This window comes from Lynx canadensis, chromosome C1 (assembly GCF_007474595.2).
Source record: "Lynx canadensis isolate LIC74 chromosome C1, mLynCan4.pri.v2, whole genome shotgun sequence".
Classification (NCBI taxonomy): domain Eukaryota; kingdom Metazoa; phylum Chordata; class Mammalia; order Carnivora; family Felidae; genus Lynx; species Lynx canadensis.
Window position 1 is genome coordinate 26,850,129 of NC_044310.1, and position 19,520 is coordinate 26,869,648.

Below are 19,520 nucleotides of genomic sequence, written 5' to 3' on the forward strand. Positions count from 1 at the left end.
GTGTCCCCCACCCTCTCCTTTCTTGAGCCCCATTCCCTCTCTCCTCAGGAGCCTTACCTCTGTCTTCTGCCTCACCCTGCTTCACTTCTAAAGGACTTTTTTTCAATATTTAGGGCTTCCATTTCCTCACTGCATACTTACTGCTGGAACAACCTACATTTTCACTTCTGCTACCATTCACCATTCTACTCTAGCTCCTTAGGTGACCAGAAACTTCCCCAGTGTCATCTTCATGGACAATTCTTATCCCTGTCTGCAACAGCTAATACTGCTGACCGCTCCCTAACGGTGCACCTCTTCCCTCACTGACGGCCCTTCATGGGCTCCTCAGCTCTGGACTCTTTGGTCCCTCAACATTTTCCCCAGAAGGGATGTGACCCACTTTTGTTTTGGCCCTCACCAGCATCTAGAAGATTCTTACACTGACACTTGTAGTCCAACTGATCTACTGGGTTCAACTGAATTCATCTTTTCTTACCCCAGCCGGCACTGCACTGATGTCTTAATTGTGTCTACAGAATCATTCTCTGTCCCTCAGGTCAGAAGCAACCCTGACCTTTCCCGTCCTCCATCCTGTTGACCCCATGTTGGTTGAGTCATCGTCACCTCCCTCTCGGACCATTGCAAAATTCTCCTTGCTGGCCTCCACATGGGATATCTCCCCTTCAGTCAATTACAGGTGTCATTAGAGACTAATTTTCCTAAGCCAGCACTTTCAAGATGACACTTCTTGTCACCATCAGAATTAATGCTTAACTCTGGCTGATGTTCAAAACCTTCCACACTTTTGTCCTCACCAATCTTCCAGCCTCATTTCCTCAACACCATTCGCAAGCGTCCTGAAGCAAACACTTCTCTTCTCCGGCATTTCCTCTCCAGTACCACCCAACCCACACCTGCTCAGAGCAGAAGCTCCAGGACCAGCTTGCACGTCTCCTTTTCTCCCACACCTCTCGGCTAACATGCCACAAACTGCATCAAGTCTTCCCTGCAAAGGTACCTGGAATCTACGTGCCTCTCCCTATCTTACGGTCTCTCCACCATTAGGACATTCCACCGACTCCTCTTTTACCTGCTCTTGCCCCTCTGATTCCTACATAGCAGCCAGGGTTGTCTCTTTTTAAAATGTAAACCAAATCAGCCCATTCACCTCCTTAAAAAGCTGCCTGTGGCTGCCCACTACTCTCAGAAGGAGCCCACAGCTAGGTCCCTGCTCACCTGTGCAGCCTCGTGCCACTGGCCCCGTGCTCACCATGTCCAGTATGTCACCTTCCTCTATTTCCTCAAACGCCCTCTGCTGCTTCCAGCAGCTGGCCCTTTACCGACTTTGCTCCTTTGCCTGGAATGCGCTTTCACAGAGTCCTTATGTGGCTAACTCCTACTCGTCCCTTGGGTCTCAGTTCAAGTGTTCTTCTTTACAAAGACCTTTCATTATCACATGCTGTGTATCTGGGAGTTTGCATATTTCATGTCTGTCTCATAGAAGCTCCAGAGCAGCAGAGTCTGTCTGGCTCACCGTATGTAACTGGTATCTGACAGAGGGCCTGGCAAACAGTGGTCTCAATCCATATGCACAGAGGAATAAGACACAATCTCTGCCCTCACCAATGTCACTGACTGGTAAGGGGACAGATACAGAATATAGGGACAGAAATTCCAAAACAGTCATGTGACAGATGAGCATGACATTTACAGGTTAAGGGAGGGATGACAAAGATGACAAAGAGCTTTCTGGACAGAAATATGAACCACGTCAACAAGGCGATAGATCTCAGAGAAGCCAACAGATGAGAGCTCACCCAAGGCCACGTTAGCCAGACCCAAAGTCAGTCACCAAAGGATTTCGAGGGGTGGGAAAACTTTCAGAGTAACATGAAAACAACCTTGGCCACCAGCTGGGGGGTGGACTGTGCACGTTTTTACCTCCAGGCTCCATTTCAGTGTTTCTACTTCTCTGGTTTTACAAGCCCCACCACCTCCAGGTACCACCCCAAGATGTTCTCTAACCAAGGTGCATGGGTGCAGAGCCCAGGCCGCCTGAGAGCATTTTTTTTTTTTTTTTTTTTTTTTTTTGCCTCTAATGTGTCTGTGCTCCCTCAGTAGACTGAATTCTGAGGGCAGAGCCAGGGTGTCAGAACTCTCTGTTTTCCCCTCCAGCCTCTCCTAATACAAAGCTTTAAGTATGAACATGTTTGATAAATGCTTTGTATAAAAATAGTTCTGTTGGCAGAGTGTTTAGGAATAGCCCCACCTAGAGTCCCATAAACAGGCGATGCAGGTCCTGTGGCCTCAAGATGAATGGAAACCTCACCCATGACGACACCCAGCCAAGGAAGGGAGCCCCTGCGCACCCTGACCTCCAGCCCCATCACCCAGGCCATCTCAGTGCTTGTGCAGTTGGTGATTCCTTGGTGGGAGGCACCTGAAAGACGAGTCCTGTGCACTGGGACCAGCAGGGAAGCTGCCCTCCTGCCTGTTCTAAGCCACCAGCGGAGCCCATGGATCTATCTGCCAAATACAAGGTAGAGGAAGACGGAAGAGGGAGGCCAGCTGGAGACACTGATTTCAATCCCACTGCTGCCACACCTTGTTGTCTGCCCAGAAAGGACAGACTTGTCAGGCCTAAGAGACCAAGGTCCCTGAGCATGACTAACAGGGGGCAGCATGAACAGCTGAAAGCCAGGAGGAATCCCTGAGGGGAATGAGCATGCCAAGGAAAGCAAGAGGCTTAGTCCTTCTGCAAAGAGAAGCAATACTGAGAAGTGAGCCCCAGATCAGAGCTCACCCAGCAGGCAGCTTCTGCCATGCAGGGCAAGGTCAGCCCTCAGCGTTTAACAAGCAAGAGTCAAATGCTTTTCTAGAACAAACAGCTGTTAGCAACACATTTAGGAGGGGACTATAGTGACAGTAGCTCTTCACAGGGAGAGTACACAAATCGAGAGGCCTCCGTCCCCAACCCCCAGGGCCACTACCTGCTCGGGAGGTTGGCTTCAGTTCCAGGCTCTCCTGATCCGTGGCATCTAGGATCTTATACTTGCTTTTCCTCTTGGGTTTTCCTTTCTGCCTGAAAAACACAATCCCCACAGCTGCTCAAGAAGGGGGTTCTGTGTGAGATTAGGGAGCTCACCACAGGGTGACGGCCAGACTACATAGAGGGACCCGTCCTGGTGAGAGCTGCTTAATGGGAGGACTGTTTTCCCTTGCTTTCGCAGCAGCAGGAAGGTGGCGACTGTGATTTGTTCTTCAAGTAATGCCTCACCGATTCTGGGAAAGGAAGGCGACTCTGACTATCTTACCATGGAGCCACCGCTCCACAGCAGCAAGGAAGGAGAGACTGGTTAACAACACAAACGTAATGGGGTACAAGCTTGTCCTGCTCGCCACACACAGGCCAGTAAGTCAAGGGGAAAGATGAATGGGGTGAGAAAAACTACTTCACTCAGAAAATCAGCAAACCGAGGAGATGGCAGACTCCTGTCCCAAAGAACCATCTCCCCCAGCATGATATTTGAGCTTTTCTGTTAGGGTGGAGGAAGTGGGAGGAGGCTGGAGTCGAAAGGTGACTGATGTCTGCAGACATCCAAGGAAGGCTGTGTAACTTCTCTGTCCTAGGTTGGTTGATATCTGTAGGAATCTGATCATGTTTCTGTGAATCTCAAACATAGCACAGGCATATCTGAAGGTACTTGCTTATCTCCTTGAGTGAGGTAGGTCTCAGGTTAAAACAACAGTTTTTTGTTCATCTCAGCTATAAGCAAAATTCCTTCGATGATTAACATGCCTACGTACAGGGCCCAGCAGAAGTTTCTAAGCTGTAGGTCACAGCAGCAAGGGAAAGAGGCAACGTGGAGTCAGGCACAGTTTCTCCCTATTACATTAAGAGAACAAAAACCCTGTGCTTGAGGGGTGGGGGGTGAAAGAAAGCATCTACTAATGGTGGTTGTCTCAGGCTGGTGGAAATTATCAAAAATTATTTTCACTTTCTAGGTTTCATGTGAAACCTAGGCTCAGTATTGCAGGCTCTATCTCAGCTCTGTCACGTATTAACTGTGTGTCCGTGGACAGGTGGGGTTGTTTTCCTGGGCCTCCATTTCCTTAGCTGTAAGATGAGCAAAGGTTCTCATATACGTTAAAAAAAAAGGTATTACAGGGGCGCCTGGGTGGCTCAGTTGGTTGAGCGTCTGTCTTCAGCTCAGGTCATGATCTCACAGCTCGTGAGTTCGAGCCCTGCGTCAGGCTCTGTGCTGACAGCTCGGAGCCTAAAGCCTGCTTCATATTCTGTGCCTCCCTCTCTCTGCCCCAACCCACTCACATTCTGTCTCTGTCTCTCTCAAAAATAAACAAACATTTAAAAAAAAATTATAATTTAAAAAGTATTACCTACAAAATGTTATCATGGTGCCTGGCACACAGCAGTGTAGAAATCATACTTATTATTATTAGTGAAAAGCATACAGTAAATATTCCCATTAAATATCATTTGAGAGGAAGACTCAAACAAAAAAACCTAGAACACTTAATCATGACTAATCTAAGTCTACAGTTACGTGAAAGTACATAGACACGTGAGTCCCAACTAGAAAGGAAGGCATAAAAATTGAGAACTCATGTGTCAAGTGGTGAGACAGGTGGAGTGGAGTAATACAGAACACATATCCTAGACAGATGTGACTCAGGTCCACATTCCAGGCCCATCATGGCTATGGCCACACTTCCCAGGTTGTGCATCAGTGCAGTGACAGCCACTTGGCTGAGGGGTGTGTTCCTGCCCTCAGGAGTGGCAGAGGGTAAGGAAAGCCTTTCTATGCATGCCTTAGGTGGGCCAAACGACTTTAACAGTGACAGGAAGGGAGGGACCCCCCAAGACTTAGCACCTTCCACGTGGAAAATGCCAGATACCTCCCTAATGAATGAAGACGCAACTAGAAGCTCTAATGAATTTTCAAGGAGAATCCATCTTACCTCTTACAACAACAGATCACAGTCCAGGACAGGATTCCCAGGGCAACAACGATGACAAAGGAAGCAATGATAACATACAACACGCTCCACTCTGCCAAGAGAAACAAAATGGTGAGGGCTGTGAAGAGAGAGGGGCCAGCAGGACAGTCTGGGCTGCCTCGGCCTCGGACAGGTGGCTTTGCTCTGCAGACAGGAAGGCTGCTCAGGGAAGGTGAGACCTTGCAGTTGTAGGCAGCTGAAGCTTTCACCTTTCTAAACCATCCCTGCTGAGACCCTGAGGCAGTGTAGCAGGTTGTAAAGAGCTTTCCCAGAAGGAAAGGGGGAACAGACACTTGCAGACTTCCACTAGGCTATGGCACAGAGACACCCCGCAAAAGACAGGAGGCCTTGCAGCCAGTCTGATCTAGGCTGCAATTTGCAGTTGGTCTGATTTAAGCTTGGTTCTTTGTACAACACTGCTTCAGAGCTCTGCTCTAACCCTGAGCAGCATGGAGGAAGGAAGTAAAAGTCCTCTGCAAACAGAAAATACACAGAGTTCTTCTCCTCGCTTGCTCATCTGCCTCGGAAACACCAACACCCACCTGCTCAACTCAGAACTACAGTCAGTGCCAAACCGGCTGGCACAGCGCCAGGCAGAAAACTCACCACAGTTGCTGTCTCCGTCCCTCAACTGCACCTTGATGAAATTCTCCATCCAAAAAGGGTCACAAATACAGCGTTTGGTGAATGAATCACAGTGGCCATGGTCAGAACAGTTCAACTGGCATGCTGAAAGTAATAGGAAAGGGAAAAGGTCAACAGGAGTCAGAGCCAGACTGGCAGCTGCCAGCGCCCCTGCTGTGGCCCGTGGGGACACCCACCCCGAGGGCTTTTACAGCTCGGGCATATTGCCCGTGATCATTGCCACGGTCAGATGAAACTGGAGCAGTCAGGCCACTGAAGACAGTTCCGGCTGCTTTTACTTATTGTTACTCTCTGCCAGCAGTACGTCATCTTTCATGGCCCACAGACCCCCCCTTCTTTGCATCGTTTAATTGCCAAAATAAAATACATGGTATTACAAAGGAAAGCAATTATATTGCATATGTTTTTTAAATATTAAAGAATATAAAATTCTAAGCTAATTATACATATACATGTGTCTTTATGAAAACATCAAGTAACAAGATTTAGAAGTGAGTCTAACAACTGTCATGATTTTGAAGTAGTGATGAGTAGTAATGATACTTCATCACGTAGTGTGCTATGACGTTATTTGTGATTCCTATTGCCTTAAAGTCACAGGTTCTGTTAATATTACTGGAGTTCGTCACCCACCTTCACAACAGAGGGAAATAATGAACTTCAGTTAAAGGTGAGTGAAAATAAAGATGTCATTTTCTTCCCATTCAAACTCCTTGCCCCTCTGAACACTAGCTCATGGACCCATGGACCCCAGGTTAAAACCTCTGCAACAACAACAACAAAAAAAAACCTCTGCAACAAGTCAGGACTCTTCCATGTCCCCGGTAGTGGAGCTAAGCGATTATATCCATGTTCCTCAAGAACAGGTGATGAAGCCTGAGGACAGCAGGACTGTGGTGAACTGTGGGCACTGGGCAGGCTTGTATTCCCAGCTTCCCAGAATTACTCACTGACAGTATTGATTTCCAGGGCTCTGAATATCAGAAAGTCTGCTTTTTGCTTCCGCAGCTCATTCTTGAGCATCGCTGCCACCTCATGGCCTTTGAAGATCTGGTGGGGAGGCTCGTTTTGAACAAAAAATACCATCTTGGTGCTGCAGAGACATGCAACAGTATGAATGAGCTAAAGCCGTCAGCAATAATAGCAGTAGCTGCCATTTGCTAAGCACTTTATGCCAGACACTGTGCGAAGCATTAGACACATTCTCTCACAGCAAGCCAGTGAGAAAGGTGTTATCAGCGTCCTCTCCATTTTACAGAGGACAACACTAGGGCTCAGAGGGGTTAAGTAACTTGCCCAAGGTCACACAGTTAATTATGGCAGAGCCAAATTCCAACCCTGGTATGTCTGACTGCAACACCTATGCTTTTAGAAATGCCCTAAGCTGTCCTAGCTAACAAGACAACCCATTCCAAACAAGTAACTGGAGGTCAGGAAAATGGAGATTTGGTTACAACTACATCTCTGCTGTCAGCCTTTTAACAGCTAAGACTGTGGTGTGGTGCTGTTGGGTCTGTGCCTAGGTTACCTATAGGACAAACCATAATGCTCTGAAAAACGTATGTTGTTGGACAGCATCAAAGCATTACCCATGGGTCAAACAGCCAAATGATCATTACTGTGACGGCAACAAGAAAGACCCCACACAGTGGTGTGGCTGGTGCAAGATTATACTACCCCATGTCCAGAATCTGTTTGCTTTCTGTCAACTTCTGTCCAGGGCAGGCCATGTTTGATCTCACCTCTATATGGGCACAAAGTCTGCTGTCTATGCCTTGGCCTTAAGAGGCCTTTTGGAGAGCCCCCTTGACTCCATGTTAGTCTCACAAATGAACCTTCTCAATCAGTGGGTCACGCTGGGTTGTAGGTGTGCCCAAGATATTAATCCCCTCAGCACACAGAGTGGCTGGCTGGGACCCGGAGGCCCCAGACCAGTTGCTTCCAGTATAACCAGCCTTGTCTATTTATCCCAAAGTGCCATACACATAGCATCACTGCCTATGTGTATCATGACATAAAAGTTTGGGAAGCACTGTCATAAAAGACTTCATAAAGTCCTCTGCACAGTGAGACTAAGGGTGGGGTATTATAAATTTCAGAATCAAGACACAGACCTTTGTCATAAAAATGTGTGGTCCATTTCTCATTATTTTCTCCCAGTTACCTAATCCATGCGAACAGTTTCAATTTCTCTATATATACCAATAACCCTCAAATATTTATTTCCTCTCCCCTAGTCTTTCCAGAATGACCACATCTACATCTGCAGAAGCTTGCTGGGACATCCATCCCATCCGTATCTCTCATAGGTACCTCTAACCCAACAGGTCTCAAAATAAACTTACAATAACCAGCAACCGAGCACTCTCTGTGTGGTAGGGATACGAACATTCTCTTATTTAACTCTCAGTAACAATCCTACAAAAGTGTACAAGTGGCAGGCTAGGCTTGGAGAGGGGCAGTACCTTGCCCATCATCCCAGAGCAGACACCAATGGAGCAGGGCTCAAAAGCCAGGTCTGTCTGGTGTCTGCCCCATGCTCTTTCCTGCTATCATAGACTCCCTGCCTGCAAGCCTATCCTCTTGAATTCCTCAACTTGGCCAATCAGTCCAAGTCAGAAACCCAGAGCCACCGTGCTGCTTCTCTTCCTCATGCATCATCTTCCAGATGCAGGGAGAGCAAGTGTGCTGGCAAACCCTTCTGTGACACGTCCAGCAGCACTCTTGCTAATGTCTTAGCACTACTTCTGCCCAGCCAATCCCCACCAGCTTGGGTCAATCCAGGCAGCCACTTGCCCTGTTCCTATTCACAGGCTGCCAGCAGAGATTACAAAGAAAATCCCTGGGGTGCCCAGGTGGCCTGGTGGGTGAAGCATCCGACTTCAGCTCAGGTCATGATCTCATGGTTCATGAATTCGAGCCCCATGTCTGGCTCTGTGCTGACAGCTCAGAGCTTGGAGCCTGCTTTGAATTCTGTGTCTCCCACTGTCTCTTTTGCCCCTCCCCTGCTAGCACTCTGTCTCTCTCGCTCTCTCAAAAATAAATAAAACCACCCAAAAAAAAAAAAAAAAAAAAAGGTCTTATTATCATGCTCTGACCCGGTGAAACTTCAGTGTTAGATTCACCTGGAGAGCATGGAAATTTCAGGCGCCCAGACCTCACTCCAGACCAACTGAATCATAATCCCTGGGGGTGAGGCTCAGGTAATGGCACCTTCATAAAAGCTCCAGGTGGTGCTATCAAGTAGCTAGAATTGGGAGCCACCACTCTAACCTCGTGTCTCTAACCTTGGATGAGATCTCAATGCTGTTCAAAGCCAGCATCCTTTTGCTGGAACTGCTGTACCTAACCTTTACCATTTTCTTCATGCTGCCCACCTCCTTCCCACCTTCTCAAAGCAGATGGCCTGGCCTCCACTTTCAGAGACAAAACCCAGAACGCTAGTATCAATGCTCTCGAATGCCATCCTGTCTCTAAAATCCATCCTTAACAGCACATTTTCCTGCCCTTCCTCCCATCTCCAGAGAAAGTGGCACATCTGCTCTGCCCACAGCCAGTCCCCGAGACCTGCCTCTATTTGGAACCCACCTCCCCAGTCTCCACCTTCTACTTTTCCTCTGCACCTTCCCTGAGTCTATAAAAGTGCTCAAGTATTTCCTGTCTTTAAAAGGTGTTCTTTTGATCTACCTCCCATCTTATTTTCAGCACCAACCTCTTCAAAGAGTGTTTTATTTACCATCTCTGTATCCTCCAACCATGACAGAATTTGCCCTCTGTCCCCAACATCTAAGTAAAATGCTCTCATTGTAGTCCTGACGATCTAATCATAAAGCCAAAACCTGTGTCCTCACCATACTCTTCCTCTGTGGCATCTGAATCCCCTGGCAGCCCCTAGCTGCCAGCCGCCTCTTAACTTCCAGCAGACCACTCCCACCTGCTTTTTCACTCACTGCTCTACTATTGCTTCCTAGTTTCCTTTGCTGGCTCTTTTCTCCTTGCCTCATCCTTAAATACTGGGGTTCTCCAGAGTGCTGGACATTACCCCCAGTGGGACTCATCTGTCCTTCCAGCTTTGATTCCTGCCTGTATGCAGTGATTCCCTATCTTCGGCTTTTCCTTCTGCCCCAAGTTCCAGCCCGTATTTGCCACTGTCTGATGAAATCTCTCTCCATGTAACCCATGAGACACCCTAAATTCAACAGTCAAAACTGTTATCTTTTCTTTGAAACTGGTTCCTTCTGTATCCGTAATCTCAGTTAATGGCATTCACCATCTATCCAGGCATCAAAACCTAAAGCCTCATGTTTGATGCCTCATTCCCCTTCATTCCAAAGAATTACTAAGTCCTGCTGATCTGCCTCTATTTTCTTTTCATTTCTCTCTTCTGTCATTCCATTGCCACTACCTTAACTTAGGTTTATCACTTTTTTACTAAGACTAGTTCAAAAGCTTCCTGGTTGGTTCCCCAGCCTTTAGTGTCTGTCTGTCTCTCTCTCTGCATCTCTCTATTTTGGTCTAGCCTCCACACTAGGGGGTCTTCCTTAAAAAAAACAAAAAACAAAAAACAAAAACAATTTCTAATTTCCTTGCTCCAAAAACAAAACAAACAAAAACTTCACACACATAAAGGAATCTAACTTGAATCCCCCCCTTCCCAAACTATTAAAACTAAACTCCCTGACTTGCTTATGACTACTCTCCATCTACACAGCCAGTCTTATCTTCCACCATGTCCTGGGCCTGGTAAGTGCTCTGAACCATATGACTTCCTCCAGAGAGAACTCTGTACTTTCATACCACAGGATCATGGCTCATACTTTTCAGCTATTATGAATTTTCTCCTAGTCCTTCTATGCTTGCTCAATGTAAGTTTTACTTCTTCTGGAAGATCTTTGGATCACACCCTGCCCCAACTCCTCTGGAAGAATTCATTGGCCTTGCCTCTGTGTGTCTCCATGACACCCACACATTCTGTCAAATTCACCCTGTACTGATGTTACATACTCATCTTGATTATTTTCCCTATGAGACTATGGCCTTCAAGATAACGGACCTCTTCTGACCTTGTACCCTGGTACCCTGCTGCAGTATCTAGTACAGACTATGTGACCTGTACTAGAAGAGAAAATTTCATTAAAGAAATAGACACCATGAGTGGTTCTTGGTCAGAGAGCCCACCCTTCTCTATCTACCCACACTATTTCTTAGCTCAATCAACAAGCCCAGGGGGCCCCTGGTCTTTCCTTTTCTCCCCCCCATTCATTGCCCAGCTACCTCTGCTCCGTGTACGGCTGAATCTTTTGCACAATGATGTCGGAATCCAGCACCCCCAGGAGGACCCCAATCTGGCGGATGAACATCCCCTTCAGCCTCTCAGTTAGCTGACTGACGTTGACATCCAAGATGATCTCCACCAGGTTGTTTTTCCTGGGATCTGGAAAGCATGTGGATCAGTCATGGCTTTGGAAGTAGGAGAGTTAACACAGACCTGCCATTGTGTGTCTGTTCTGGCACAGGAGAAAAAGTAGTGAGAGCATTCAGGAATGCAACTGACCTCCTGCAAATGGAAAGGGACCATACTGAATTGCTACTAATGCAGTCTGGGGCTGGTGTGGAGAGCTCTATACCAACCTGACAATTACCACACGTGTGCTGGGGATCAGGCCATAACAGGGAGGCTAGGGGTTTGGTGAAGGGAGTGGGAAAGAAGAACACTTCGAGGTCTGTTCTCAAAGCTTCTGCCCAGCTGGCTTTGCTGAGCTCTCCAGGCCAAGTGGGGGATATGTACAATCTCTCCTGATCTGTGTCTGACTTTCAGTGCCTTGCTGTGCTCTGTCTACAACAATGGGAGGGAAAATGTCCATCTCAACAATCTTATTGATCCTGGAAATGCATCAGCCCTACAGGTTTGAAAACAGTAAACAAAAAATTTCCAGGCAGCCAAGAAACAAGGACTTTGCCTTAGAGCAATATCACAGCTGCACAATATTTTTACGGCTCTAGAACTGTGAGACCACTGTCCTTCATTTCTGTGTCCTAGAGGCTGTGCTACACTTGGAAGTTAAGTGATTAATCACAATACCTTATTCCCATAATTGGATGCACCATTTGCCTGTTCTGATGTATCATTTACATAATTAGTAGACTATCTGTGATCTGATTTTAAACACAGAAGAGACTTTACAGTGTCTTGGCTGTTGTCCTTCATAGAGGTAGAACAAGGACTGGAAGACCTGCCAAGATCCTTTCCCATCTAAGATACCTGTACATGAGCTTGGCCTATATAAACAAGAGTAGATTTAAAGTTAATACCTTCGTATCAGATGCTCAGGAATTTATAAAGCTCTACCCCACCCCATACTCATTTCCTCCCTAATACTAATCTAGCCTCAAAGCAAAATAAAAATATAGTTCTATGGAAGAAAGAAATTTTATCTCTATAAATCTGAAAAATGTAAAGGACATCAGTTACTTTACCTTCCTTGGATTATCAGATAAAGCCTGAGGCTGAACTTATAAAAATAAATTGTTTTCTGCAGCTGTGTGCTGATGAGGCATCATGACTCAAGTTATTTCTCTGCTCAGATTCCCGAAGCACCCAGAGCCCTCTCTCATCTGTCACGTGGTGAGTAGGCAGTGCTGGACTAGGGGCACAAAGGCCTGGCTCTGACACAACTGCTGTGTGACGCTGAGCAAGCCCTGCCCTCTCTGAGTTTCAGTTTCTCCATCTGAGATGAGTTGGGGAGCAGGGATCCACACTCACTCCTGTATGGGTAGGAGGGATACTGCTGGAACAGAGTCTCCACGGATTTTTCAGCTTGGGGTTTCTAGAGTGTTTAGAAGCTGGCTTTGCCACTTGGCTCTGTTCTTGCTGGGCAGAAGGGGTCCCAGGACTGAGGTCCTGCTGGGCTGAGCCGGCAGTCCCACCCAGTCCCAGCACCAGATGAACTCACCAGGCTTCACCTCCACGGTGGTCCGGTCTGTGTCACTTTCCCCCTTCGCATCAGTCACATGCAGGTGAAATGTGTAGGTGCCCTCAACCAGGTTGGAAAGAAAGAGGATCGGGTGGTGGTCAGAGTGATTCAGCACCTCCTATGGAGTTGAACAACATGGCTACGTTGCAGAGCAAGACCACACTCCTTTCTTGGGGTCAGGTACTGCTTCTGTTAGGACTAGGCCCCCTCTGGGAAGCTACTGCTTTTGTAACAGCTCTGAAGCCCACAGCTGCCAAGATCAGGGCAGAGGAACATATTCTGTGCCATACTAACTTGCAGAGTGACCCTAGGAAAGTCATTCAGGATCCTTGGATTTCAGAGGGCAATCCAGGTTTGACACAAGACCCCTTGGCTAAAACAGATACTGGGATGTTTGGCTCAGCCTCCTCTCCCCATCTCACCACCTTGACCCCATATAGCTCTCTAGTTCCTGGCACTTACGCCTGCCGCTGGGCTCCCCTCATCTCGGGTCCAGAGGTAGCTGACTATTGCCTTATCATCTGAGGACTTGGAGCCATCCAGTTCTGCTGTGTCCGTGGGCAAGGTAATCACCACACTCCCAGTTATCTTGGCTACAGGTGGTTTGTTCATTTCTAACCAAAGAGACATCAATGAAATGACATAACATTCTGGAAAAGAAAGAATGCTTCTTCATGATGCTAATGGGGAAATTAACATCAAAAGCATTTTAAGGGGCACCTGGGTAGCTTACTTGGTTAAGCATCCGACTCATGGTTTCAGCTCAGGTAATGATTTCACGGTTCGTGAGATTGAGCCCCACATCGAGCCTGTCATGGAGTCTGCTTGGGATTCTCTCTCTTTCTCTGTCCCTCCCCACTCATGCTCTCTCTCTCTCAACATAAATAAACTTAAAAAAAAAAAAAGCATCTTAAATGGAGAACTGTTTTAATTGCCTATCCATGCCAGCAACTAACAGTGTAGTAGAATTTTTTGACAATAAACCAACTTTTAGTTAGTTGGGGGTTAGGACCCAGTGAAGACCAGGCTTCAGTTCCCCTCTCTCCATGCTAAATAAAACCCAGGCAGAGCCAGAGAGCTCATGATTAATAGTATAAATTTGAAGCCACCAGTGTCACAGGTCCTGAGACTCCAGTCCCGCCCAGAGTGACATTCTTCTGACACCATACAGCAGAGGGAACAAGCATAGTTTTCTTCTGTGTCCTCCTAGCAGCTTCCCCTGGAAGGATTCCATCTCTTCGCTAGGGAAGCGCATGATGATTGGAAACAAAGGCCCAAACTGGTTTAAAGACCTGGAGGTTAGGTTTCATGCTGCTGATACCACAAATTCTCTTTACAATATGGCCTAAAATGTTATTTTCTGAACATCTTCTTTTATTCTTTCCTTAATACTCTAATAGAGAAAAAGGAAAAAAAGACCTCTCTTCTCCTGCGCCACCCCCCCTGCCCCCTGCCCCCCCACCCCCGCAGCTTTGTTTACTCAGGTGTGTATTCTCTACTGAGCTCAAGATATTGTAGCTGGAGGCCACCTGTGCATCTCCCATCAGCTTACAGCCCTCTCCCAAGGCCATCACGGGTCACGTGCCTGCAAACCAGAGCAAGCCAATCAATGCTCGCCTCAAGTTGGACTCAGCTGGCTCACAGGAGGGGCAGAGCAAACTACAGTGCAGGCCAGTCATTCTAAGGTCTGACAGCAGGTGTCACTGCAGCTAGCAGGAGAGTCACAGAAACCCCAGGTCTCAGCAGCAGAGGCAAAATAAAAATGCAAAGGAAAAAAACCTAATTCCCTATTCAATTGAGAAGGAAGGCACGGGAAGGGTGACAAGAAATTAAAAGTCACCTTATAGGCACTCCCAATTAAAGGTTGTTTTAGAAAAGCACATAACAGGAGCCCCTGGGTGGCTCGGTCAGTTAAGCTTCCAACATCGGCTCAGGTCATGATCTCATGATTTGTGAGTTCGAGCCCTACATCGGGCTCTCTGCTGTCAGCACAGAGCCTGCTTCGGATCCTCTGTCTCCCCCTCTCTCTCTGCCCCTCCTCACCTATCTCTCAAAAATAAACATTAAAAAGAAAAAAAGTTCATAACAGCTGCCCTTTCCCCCAACTTATCCCCCACCCCTTGTCTCTCATCAATTTCTGCAGCCAAAAAAGAGATGCCTGATTCCTCAGTTATCTCACCCAGAGGCTGCACCAACCCAAGACAGGGAGGTACCTTCTTTGACAATGACATTCACAGAACTTTGGCTTTGCAGGTTCCTCTCATCTTTGACGGTCAAGGTGAACACGTAGGTTCCTACTTGTAGCCCTGTCACAGTGGCGACACTGCTGTTAGCATTCTCAAGCTGCACCCCATCGGGTCCCCTGGACAAAGATGGAAACCAAAGGGTAGAGTTGTACCTGTCTGCTGTTCTTCCATCCTTGACTCAGCAGGAGCAGACAATTACTGCCTCAGCTGATGCACAAACTATTGTTTCCCAGACCTTGCGAGGACATGTTTAAAAATATTACATCTGGACAGAGTGTCATTTGGCACCAAAATACAGCTACCTGCTGATCAGAAAATTCCATTCACCAGCTTTCAAACACATCTAGCCTTATCCTTTTTATGAGTTTCTAGAACATTCAAACTCTGCTGTTCCAGTTTGTAAAAGGAAGAAAGCGCTCTGAGCAGGTCCCTGATCAAAAGAACGATTTCAGAGTGATGTTTCTGAAAAGCATTTCTGGCCCAGTAGTTGGTTCAGCTCTTGCCAGCAAAGAAGCAAAATGCGTTTCTTAATCATATGCCAAACTCCCTCCCACTGAAAAGTCAAGGAAAGGAAATGGGCCAAAGCTGCAGAGGAACTCTCAGCAAAACCATCCTCTTCTTAGCAGCTCTGAAGCCGAGCTCCCAGACAGGGGCCACAGAGGCCCCAGGACACCCTGCATCCTTCTTTCTCCCCTGTGGCCTCACATAGCAGCCTGCAGCCAGAGTGAGCTCTGTGCTAACATCCAGGCACAACTCTGCACATACCAGAGAGCCCTCTGTTCAAGGAGCAGAACACCCCAGAGAGCTTTGTTTAAAATTAAGAGATGACCAGAGAAATCTGCAGTCTTCCAGGTTTTTGCTTTATTTTGCTGTTTAAACATATAATCTCTGGCCCTAGTCATCCCTCCTGAAACAGACTCTCCTCCAAGAAGCTACTCTAAGCACTATTTCTGCTATACGATTTCTACTCAAATGAAGGTTTATCAGCTGTCTTTAACAGTTACGACGCAAACACACTGGGCTGAGGAGGATTAGGTTCTCCACAATAGACAAGAGCTGAGGAAATGAATTTCTAGAATCCAACTCACCAACTGTAAAGTCCAGTGGTTTCTATAGTCAAATTATAGCCCCTTCCCACCCATTTTGAATGCCCTAGTCACCAACAAAAACAAAAAAAAAAACTCAGTCTGTCCTTAGTTGCTACCTTTAGAAACTAAGAATGCTTTTTAACTCTTCCTTGGAATTCCTTTGCTTTCTGTGGGATCCTGCATACAATCTGAGTTCCATTTGTTATGGTTTAAAGGAGCTGAAAGAAACTGTGAGAACCAGAAATGGTTCGATTAGGTAATTCCAGCTTAATTAGTATTATTTTGGTTAGTGCCTTTGGCCTCTCACTAACATAATTGGTAAATGATGTCTTTAAGGAAACAATAACAGAGTAATGCTTTCATTGTGCAGATGAATTTTCAGTTCTCTTTAATAGCTGCTCTCCCCTATCCACACTGCCAGCCTTACCCAGTTAATTTTGAGCAACAGTATTTTTCTGCTCCATTACCCCTTCCATCCCGCCTCTCAAGTGTAATTAAACTATGCATTTCGGCAGATGGATTGTACCTGTAAAAGCACCAGGACCACAAAGTACTAACTGGGGACTAGCTGATGATAAGCATACTTTTTTCTTACAAAAATTATGTTATATCATTTCTTAAGAGTTAGTTTAGATTGCTAACGTTTCTTTCTCAGTCACCAAGCCACCCCCGTTGCCCCCTTGAATAAGCCAGTAAGAACAAGTGAACTCTTAAAAGCAAGTGACATTTTGTTCTTCAAAGGTCTGGAGGCTGCATAAATAAGGGTTTTGTGTCAATACTCACTGTGTTTTCTCCCAGAGATAGGAGATAATTTTCTGATCATCTGAGCTTTTGCTGCCATCCAGGGTTGTGCTGTCCACAGGAAGGGTCAGCTCCTTATCCGGGCCTGCATCTGCTTGTGGAGGCTTGTTGTTTTCTAGAAGACAGAGACACAGAGGTCAAAAGAAGGTAGTTTGGCTGGGAAAAGAGAGGAGCCACCGGGACATATGTTCTGGAAGCCATCAGGACTCTGCCTCTCTGCCCAGAGAACAATCAGATATTGTGGGTCAGGGAGCTCATGATGAATGTAAGACTGAAAGATATAAAACTATTCTGAAAGAACATGGCAGAACATAACAAAGTTGTAATGCCATGCTAAATTTGAAATGTAATACTATGGGAGTTCAAATGAAAGAGTCTGAGTGATAAGATAGGGCTTTCTTGAGGAAGTGGGCTTTAAGCTATCCCTTACAGGACATGGTAGGTTTTGGCATAACAGAGACTCTATCTGCTAGGTCCCCTGGCAGGCACGATGACTAGCCAAAGGCAAGGGCACAAGCTGAGGCTGTGAAGTACTCTTTCTCTCTAGCTCTGAAGAAAGCACTTGGAATGGACAAGTGAAGTTGCCAGGGTCCCCGTGGACTGGTGCCTCCCACTACCGCTGTGTAGCTCAGAACCCAAACCCTCTTCTCCCCTATGGTTCAAAGGACCAGCCAACAGAAGAGTCTGCGCTACAAGGTTGGAACTTACCAGGCTGCACAATAACAGTCACTTGAGCAGTGGCCTGCTGTCCTATCGTGTCAGTCACTGTGAGCTGGTAAGTGTAGTCTCCTTCTTGCATGGCAGAGAGCTGCAGGGTTGGTGTTCTAACACCCTGGATGTATAAATACAGACAAGTGGAAAAGCAGACTCCCAGAATCACAACATCATACAGTAAGTCCTACTCTGGTCTAAATGATGCACCCAGTTCTCTAAAGCTAGTGAGTGCAGCATCAAACACTGTGGGACATCCTGTTGAAAGTAAAAGGTTCCCGTTTCAAGGGAACAACCTTCCCTGACAGCAGCACTTTCAAATAAAGTCAGAGCTCTCCCCAGGGAAAGGAGTACAGGAAACTGTGCACAGATAACCAAGATCATCAGTCTTTATGACCCAAGCCAGAAAGAAGGCCATGAGCATATAATAAAACAACATGCTTTTAAAACCATGTTCTTCCTGCTGAGGCCACTCAGTCATCAGAACAAAGCTGCCTCAGTAAAACATGGCAACTCAAGAGGTTATGCAATGCCATGCTGTCCCCTTGCAGGTTCGTGCAGATGCTGCAGCAGCAGAGAAACCGAACATCATATCTAAACAAAAGCCAGGTGAAATGTGAGCTTTAAGTCATGCCTCCGATTTGGAAACACAGTGTCAGAAGGAACATTATACCCAATTTGGGGCAATGCAGGAACTTCCTCTAGAAGAGTGAGCAAAACCTGGCAGCCTCTGGGCTGAATCTAGCTTGCAGGCATTGTGTTTGGCCTGCAGTGTCTTAGAAGTTGGAAATTTTCTTTTTTTTAAATTTTTTTAAGATTTTATTTTTAAGCAATCTGTACACTGAATGTGGGGCTCAAACTCACAACCCCAAGGCCAAGAGTCCCATGCTTCAGTGACAGCAGCCAGCCAAGCACCCCGAAAGTTGGAAATTTTCACATAAATGTCTAGAATTCCATTTTCTCTTGAAAAGCTGGTCTATCTAGGAATATATGAGAGCGTATTTCATGTGGCAACAACCAGCTGGACCTGAGGCACAGATGGCTACCTCAGTCAGGGGTTATGTTGTATGATTAGCCAAAGGCCCTATTCAGTTTTACTTACGTTACCTGCCTGGTGACAGATCTAATCTCTTCTTAAATATCTCCCGAGAGAAGATGCTCACCATCTAGCCAGGCAGGCTACTCCAATCTGTGGCAGAGCTCATTAAGATCTGCACCCTTGTAGCATCAGAGTAGACTGACTCTCTGGAACTGTTCTAAAACAGCTCCCCTTTTTCATCTCCTCTTTTTCTCTAATACTAAACACTAAAGACAAAGATTTTGCTAATGTGTTCATTAAAGGCCCCTTAAATTTTCTAAGTTTTTTTTTTTTTTTTTTTTATTCTAACCTTCAATGTTCTATATAAATCTGACTTTGGTAATTACAATGGGGTAATTACAAAAAGAAGCCTCCGTAGGGCAGCCAGCCTAGGAGCTCTGACTCCCCTGCGCAAGAGAAGGCAGAAGCTGCTCCCTCCTACCTGCATCTCCACCACTTTCCCCTTGCTGCTTGGGCTGAGTGACCACTCATAGCTGGTGATGCCATGATCATCGGTGCTCTGGTTCCCAAAGAGGATGATGGAGTTTTGGGGCAGGGTGATCACTTGGTTGGGGCCCGCATTGGCCACAGGGGGATAATCCACGGCTTTGTTCACTGTCAGGCTCGCAGTGGTAGAGCTGGTTGCTCCATCAGAGTCTACTACAGTCAAGCTATCAGGGCAGAGAAAGCAGTGCAGTCAGGGATGGGCTTAAGGAAGAGGAATGTATCTGAGAAGACTGAAAATTGAGGCTAAGAAATACCAAGGCAGCAGGGGTACCAAATGGTAACCAAATCTTTACCCATTCTTCTTGCAAAGACAGAATAATACTAAATGCTAACACTGACTGAGTCCCAGGCACTGTTTCAGGTGCTTTCTATCTCACTAAATCCTCACAACAGCTCTATGAAGTACTATCCTCATTTTACTCCTCACATAGACAAGGAGACTGAGGCAGAGAGAGTCAGGACCTGAATC

At 46.5% G+C, this 19,520-nt stretch overlaps 1 protein-coding gene across 3 annotated transcripts in view; it reads right to left on the reverse strand.

Annotated features, from left to right (window-relative positions):
• The window catches only part of KIAA0319L (KIAA0319 like), a 95,504-nt gene that overhangs the window by 3,386 nt on the left and 72,598 nt on the right, over nt 1-19,520 (reverse strand). For all 3 annotated transcript variants that reach the window (XM_032594256.1, XM_030323783.2, XM_032594257.1), the window contains 11 exons: nt 18,987-19,215; nt 17,464-17,587; nt 16,738-16,870; nt 14,834-14,982; nt 13,083-13,234; nt 12,600-12,738; nt 10,921-11,080; nt 6,597-6,739; nt 5,608-5,730; nt 4,963-5,053; nt 2,973-3,064 (listed from right to left, as the gene is read on the reverse strand). In XM_032594256.1, coding sequence (XP_032450147.1) covers nt 2,973-3,064; nt 4,963-5,053; nt 5,608-5,730; nt 6,597-6,739; nt 10,921-11,080; nt 12,600-12,738; nt 13,083-13,234; nt 14,834-14,982; nt 16,738-16,870; nt 17,464-17,587; nt 18,987-19,215 — 1,535 coding nt within the window. The remainder of the gene's footprint in view (nt 1-2,972; nt 3,065-4,962; nt 5,054-5,607; nt 5,731-6,596; nt 6,740-10,920; nt 11,081-12,599; nt 12,739-13,082; nt 13,235-14,833; nt 14,983-16,737; nt 16,871-17,463; nt 17,588-18,986; nt 19,216-19,520) is intronic.